The sequence below is a fragment of the Dendrobium catenatum genome, unplaced genomic scaffold (genome assembly GCF_001605985.2).
Source record: "Dendrobium catenatum unplaced genomic scaffold, ASM160598v2 fragScaff_scaffold_1056, whole genome shotgun sequence".
Lineage (NCBI taxonomy): Eukaryota > Viridiplantae > Streptophyta > Magnoliopsida > Asparagales > Orchidaceae > Dendrobium > Dendrobium catenatum.
In genome coordinates, this window is record NW_021319518.1 from 3,385,649 (window position 1) to 3,392,763 (window position 7,115).

Here is a 7,115-nt window from a genome sequence, read left to right on the forward strand (position 1 = left end):
TCTAATTCTATTTTTTTATTTTATAATACTTAATTACATAATTAAAATTTTAATTATACCTATTAAAAATTTACCCTTTTTCAAGTCGGATCTATATGCTTTTGATTATCATTTTGTTTGGTTTAATTATTTATAAAAGTAAATAATATTATATCAAATTTTTAATTCTCATCTAAATATTACTTCATATTATTAATCTATGTTTTTTATTCTGTTCAAGTTACTAAGGATTTTTATTCTGGTAAGTGCAAATAAATAAATTTTATAGTTCAAAAAATTATATTTCTTTTTATTTTATAAATAAATCAATTTAAAGATTATGCATGTAATTATTTTTTTCTGAAATAATTATAGGTAAATCATGAAAGATGCAGCTCATATTTATAATATTGAAAAAATAATATTCTCCAATTATTATGACACTGATTCCTTCCAGAGTTATAGTATTAATCACTGATAAAAAATCCCCACACTACTATATAATATTACATAGAAAATTATTAAAATAAAGAAATATTATTATATATGAATATAAAACTATACAGCTTTTAATGTAAAATACTTAGATTCTTAACCAATTAAATAAATTGTTAGGATTTTTTATATTAAATATTATTGCATTTCTTAAAATTATGATAATATTTGTGTTGATGATCAAATTTCAATATAAAAACTATTAGTAATTAAATTTTAAAATCTTATTAGTAGATACAAAACATCAAATTATTATTTCTCATTATGTATTCAATTCTTTTTACTTAGACTGAATTCATTAGCCAATTCAAGTTTTGATTATTAAACATTTAAACAGATGTTGATTTGAATGGAACTTATGATGGAGTTTATTGTAGTCATTATCATCATCCCTTTCATGATGCGCATGATGATGTCATGATGCACATCATGTCCTGATATTCCAATATGGATGACTTGAGTGTGAAGCATTATAGCCATAACAAGTTAGAAGGTTTAAGCCAGAGAATGTCACAATAAATGAAATGAATGTAATTATTTATATTTATCATGACTATTCAAAATCTAGAGCTAAATTAAGAGCCTTGTTAGACACTTAAGCCTCGTTTGAGACGGCTTTTTTACTGCTTTCTAAAACGGAGTTTTAATACAAAAATAAAAAAAATTGTACAAAAACTTTGTTTTAGAAAGCAATAAAAAAGCCGTCACAAACGAAGCCTTAGACTTCGTTTGGGATGAATTTTTTTATTGTTTTCAAAAGCAACTTTTTATACAAAAAATTTATACTTCAAAAAATTTGTATACTAAAAAAATGTTTTAGAAAGCAGTAGAAAAGTCAATATCCCCAATGAAGCCTTAATGCATTAATTTGATTAAGTCCTTAAACAAATTTTATGAGCTTAGAGAATATAGAGAAAATATAATATGTTGTAAATTTATAGTAAGATTATCATTAAATATGAGAAAAAAATGAGCTCATAATATTTTCATAAAATTATTTATCATAATAAATTTTAAATCATTGAATTTACATTGAGGTAAATGCAATAGAAGATTTGATTAATTTCATATATATGTGTAGTATTCTGGTCAAAATAAATTTAAATGATTCAAGCGTATATTGATCAAAATTGGGGCTTATTATTATGAGTCAAATATTTCATTAAAAGTACTGGTGTTTAATTTTTTTTTTTCAAAAGGAGGTTTTGAAGCATCTATCTTTTTTTTTGGGGACTCAATGAGTGTTCGAGCGTGCGTTCATATGACTATGAAATTTTGTCTCAATAAAGAGGCCATTGCCTTGATCCTCACATAGGACACTTAGATTATTTTTTAAAAGTTTAGAAGTTAATCATTATAAACCCATTCACACTTATTTCCAATATGTGAATCCATTGTTCACCCGAAAAAAGACCCGTTTAATTTTTTAAATAAATTTTTTACTTGTGTATAATTTCTTATTTTTATCAAAGATTCTATAATTTATAGTTAATAAGCTTTAAACAAATAAAACCGAAATGGGTTAACAGATCAGATTCAAATCATTTGAGTAGCTAGCATGTTGAGTTTGAGTTGTTGATTTTGACTCAGCTCATTTCTTAAACGGGTTTGGCTCGGGTTAACTAGACTTGGGTTGGACACAAAATTGGCTCGTCAACCTGTTTTGACACTCCTACAATCAACTAAGGGTTCTCACAAATCAAACATGTTCTATTACAAATTCAACTTATATGTTACACAACTAGCTACATCAAGTTCATTCTATACATTCTTTATGTAAATGGGCTTTATAGTGAATTTTTATCTCGATCCCACTGGCTGAGCATGAATACAACAGATCAAACATGCATGTGATCTCACACATGACAAATCTCCCAGAAAATCTCTCTAGAATTATCCTCATAACCTCTTTTCTTGGATTTATTCTCTGTAACTTAGTTGACTTGTCCAAACATAATCAAAGTGACTTGACTTGTCCAAACATTCATATTTGTTTGGGATAATTATTTTACTATTTTTGTAAAAAAAAATTATAACTAAAAATCTTTACAGGAGAAAATTACTTTAAAAAGTAATAAGAAAATTGTCCCAAATGAAGCTTTAGCCTCGTTATCTCCTTGATCTTTGAATTGAATTCATTTCTCTATTAATCTCTTGATATTTTTTTTGAAATATTTAGTAGAAAAAAAAAAATACAATCATATGACTTCAAATTTATGGTCTCCAAAAGTAGAGTAAAGTCCCCAAACATGGAGGAATCATGTAGACAAAATATTAGTATTTTATCAAAAAAAAAAAAAAAAAAACTTTGATCAGAAAGCCAAAAAAAAAAAAAAAAAAAAACTTTGATCAGTAAGCCCAATATTTTCATCTTAATTCAACAACAACAACTGATGATTTACTCTTATACATTTCATATTTCCTTTTAATCATGCTCGAGGGAACTCATCTCATCTAAATCTGTTGGTATCAATTATAAAATTTTGAATTCGAAATTTTCATATATATTATGCGTGCGAATTTATCTTAAATGAGTTAAATGTCCAAAAACAAAACAAAAATGACCATATCCTCGTTGTGGTTGAATTACCATCGCACATCATATTTTCGTTTAATTCTGCCCAAGCAAATTCCCACTAATTATTATGATTAATTATTCTGTGCAGATGCTGAAAGCCGTCCGCAGACCAACCCAAATGTGTCACATCACCTCTTTGATGTATATCGCGACTTGATATCACTGACATGACTGCACCTGATTTCTGATTTGTTTCCGAAGGAGGTAGAAAATTACTAATATTTGAGTAAACATAACTTATAAAGTTATAATTATGCATAAATTTTAGCGCCATATATACTAACAAATTATGAAAGGCAACAACTTTTTCAGTGTCAGACCGGTCATATCAGCGTTACGGTCAGCACTCCAATCCAACTGCCGTTCCAACTAACATCTAACCGCGCGCGAGAGAGAGAGAGAGAGAGCGTACACTAATTGAACGGGGGGACCATCTTCTCAACATGGCCCCGCGTGGGGACCCCCCGGTCACCGCGTGTCGTGCTCAGCGGCAGCGCCAGGCCGCCGCCGGCGGTCCCCACGAAACCGCCCACAACTTTAATTTTCCCTGGCCCGCCTGCACTGTGATCTCCCATATCCTGCGCGCGCAAGCCACGACTCAACAACTGAGTCGTCCTCCTCCTCCTTCACAACAGTACCAAAACCATAAAAGAACCCAAACCCTCCCCATCTGCAAGTAATATAGATTTGCGAATGCGAAATCATTAAATAGTAGAAAGCCATAATAGTTCTACAGGAGAAGATGAAGCCGCTCGGTTGCCATTAAGTAGCCTAAACAACTCAAGCCAAGCCCCATAATATTCATAATGTACAGCTCAAAGCACGCCTAAACCCTAACTTACAATTACTTAATTTAACATATAGAACACCGTTAATTCATATATAACTGATCGGTGATGGAGCTCAAGATCGCAAGAGGCTTCGGACGATCTCGGCCTCAAAGCTATTCATCTCCATATTGTCCATCAGCCCCGACAGCCGTTCGCTTAGATCGTCAACTTCTCGGTGTAAATTTTTGATGTAATTGCAGGTTTCCTTGAGCAGCTTGGACGCTGATGCCTGCAATTCAACTACATTTCAAAAAAAAAAATTTCAAAAGATATTTATACGTCGATCGATGGACGGCAGGAAACTTACCCGGCCGAGGGATCGCCGCCGGGACTCGGGGAGGAGAGATTGGAGCTTGGAGATGAGCTCATTGATCTCATCTTCTGTTATCCTGCTCCGGCGGCTCGACATGCTGGATGATCAAGCAATTAATCTTCTGCTATTCTCTTACTTTGAGGGTGAGAGAAAGGGAGGGAAAGGTGGCTTTATAGAGAGAGGCTGAAGGCTGCAGAAACAATTGAGAGGAGGAGGAGGAGAAATGCAGAATAGCCGCTACAACGTATATTAAGAAAGATTTAAAAACTTAAAAAGCCCCCACTTGTCTCCATCGATCTGCTTCCTGTTCCCTGAAGTGGGTCCATGGTGAATTAGCTAGTATCCTCCCTGTGGCGGTGGTGTAGCGGAAGGATCTTTATTAGCTTAATTTGCTTAATTAAACGCACGGTTTAATTAGTTTTGGCTTTACTTAGCTTAAACAAGAAAGATGCTGTTCCCTTTTTGTCTGTGTATCACTGGTCAAGCTCGCTGTCCTCTTGATTGGGAACTTATTAATTTTCTAAGCTTTTTTGTCTTTGTTTCAGGAGCTCTGTATTATCAGCGTAGAGCAAAATTACGCATATACTTTCTATTTTTTTTTATATATTTAATTGAGTGTAAAATAAGCCTTTTAGGACATGAGAATGCCCCCTTAGCTCATTTAAATTGAGCTGTATTGAGAATTTATTACATATTCTCAATTTATCTCGATCTCATTCCTTTTTTTTAGACATTTAGATCAATTAAGGCAAATTTATACATACATCATATACACAAGTTTCGAACTCAAAATCTCGTGGTTGTTTGCAAAAGCTCTGAACTAATAGATCAAGAAGAGTTGCGCTCATTCCCAGACTTTGTGTTGCGATCTTATAAAGCCGTGTTGTGATTCCAATCATGTTGCAATCTTGTTTTGTATATGTTGTTGGTGTCATCCATAGCTATGTTCCTCACCCTTAGCACCATCCATAACCACTGTAAGTCTGTCCTCATTGTGCTTTTAATGGATGTTTATCTTTTAACCAATGAAATTAAGAATACTCCATAAATTTATTTATTTTTTCTTTTTTTGATAACGGGGGTATATACCCGCTGCCACCCTCTTAGGAGACCCATGGTGGGTTTACTAAACCATTGGCGAGCCTATCAGCAACCAACCCCATAGGTGCAGGACTTGCGATTATTTTCCCTATACTTAAGGAGTCGCGCCGCATAAGAGGAGAATCGAACATGGGTTAGGGGGAGCCCAACCATGTTCGCCCACCAACCCAAATAAGCCCAGTGGGGGTCATAAATTCATTTTACAATAAAACAAATAAATTTAAAAAATAAAAATATAATATTTATTTTAAAATATATTTAAAGTATTCATGTAGCTTAATTAAATACCTGCAAAAAAATAGCAATTTAATTAATCACAAGCACAATCTTAATATAGGATAGACCCATCAATATTAGGGTTATTGGAAATTTAAATTACAAGAAAAAAAAACTTCATCATTCGGTACCGCAACTCAGTACCGCTGACACGGCTGCACCCGATTCGCCTCCATACATTGAGCTGCATTTGACATCCGCACGTAAATATTTCTTCATAAAGGATGAAGAACTATGATGAAGATGGGTGGTTAATATATCCATGAAGGGATCAAGTGGGCAACAGGACGGGGCCCAACTTGTCATTGGATCCAATGTAAATGTGTGAATTTGAATGGGGGTGTTGGTGAAAGTTGTCTTGTTGTTTGGCAAGCAAAATAAGACTAGAAAGTTGAAGCGGAGGAAAATACAAAGTGGGCTTTGAAAAACATGTGATGTACTATAAAGAAAAAATGTTATATATGCTGACTTAACGAATAGTTTCAATTCACACATTAATTATTTTCATAGTACAATCAATGAGCCTCTTGACCAAGTTACAAATATTAAAAACTTGTGTCGATTTACTATTAATAAATTATATATGAAGAAAAAAAAAAACTTTTCAACACAGTCAAATTTCGATCAAAATTAAATTCTTTTATTTTTTTTTTCTGTTTGAAAAAAGATCAATTTGGTTTTTTTTTATAAATTCGATCTTATTCAAATTAATTAATTCAACTTTTGTCATTATCAAAATATATCCAATTAGAAAAAAAAAAACTATTTTAAGTTAAGAATTCGACTTCTATATGAGTTCGATTTGATTGATTCGATACTATAAACCATTTGATTTTCAAGATAAAATGACTCAATAGAATGAATTAGGGGTGTCAATATTTGACACGACACGAAAACCTGGCCTGGAAAATCCGGGTTGGACACGACCCGATTTCAAAACGGGTCGGGTTCGAGTTCTCGGATTCGACCCGTTTGAAAAACGGGTCTGATTCGGGTTGACCCGACGGCTCGCGAACCCTTTTAACTTAAACTGTCTGCGCTGCCACGCCTGCCCGCGAAACTGCCCCGCCTGCCCGCGCACCTCCCGCGGCTGCCCAGACAGCGCCCGCTCAGCTACCAGCGCAAGATGCAGCACCTGCCAGCTCTGGCGCCTCGGGCCCGAGGCTTCCCGCGCTCTCTCGCCCATGCTAGCTCGCGCGCGCACCAGCGCTCGCCCACGCTAGCCGCGCACACTCGAGCTTGCCTCTCGCCCGCGCTCTCCCACACGTTTCGGGTCAACTCGGCAACCTGCTGGGTCGGGTCCAGGTTCGGATTTCCGACCCGTTTATCTACCCGGGTCGGGTTAGGGTTGACCCGTTTGAATCCGGGTCAGTTCCGGATTCGACCCGAACCCGACCCGTGACTTGAAATTGACACCCCTTGATTGAACGAACAAAATTTAGGGCTCTAATATTCGTGAAATTATTACGTGCGGTCACTACATGTCTTATGATGCATCACATCACCAATATTCTACGAACTGTTACTGTACTGTATTACTATA

General features: G+C 34.7%; 1 protein-coding gene across 1 annotated transcript; it reads right to left on the reverse strand.

Moving 5' to 3' along the window:
• Window positions 1–3,754: 3,754 nt before the first annotated feature.
• Window positions 3,755–4,407, reverse strand: LOC110108826 (transcription factor ILI5-like). Its single transcript, XM_020839648.2, has 2 exons — window positions 4,190–4,407; window positions 3,755–4,111 (listed from the first exon to the last, which is right to left on the reverse strand). Exons 1-2 carry the CDS (start codon window positions 4,289–4,291, stop codon window positions 3,956–3,958), a joined length of 258 nt encoding a protein of 85 aa, XP_020695307.1. The 5' UTR covers window positions 4,292–4,407; the 3' UTR covers window positions 3,755–3,955.
• Window positions 4,408–7,115: the final 2,708 nt, after the last annotated feature.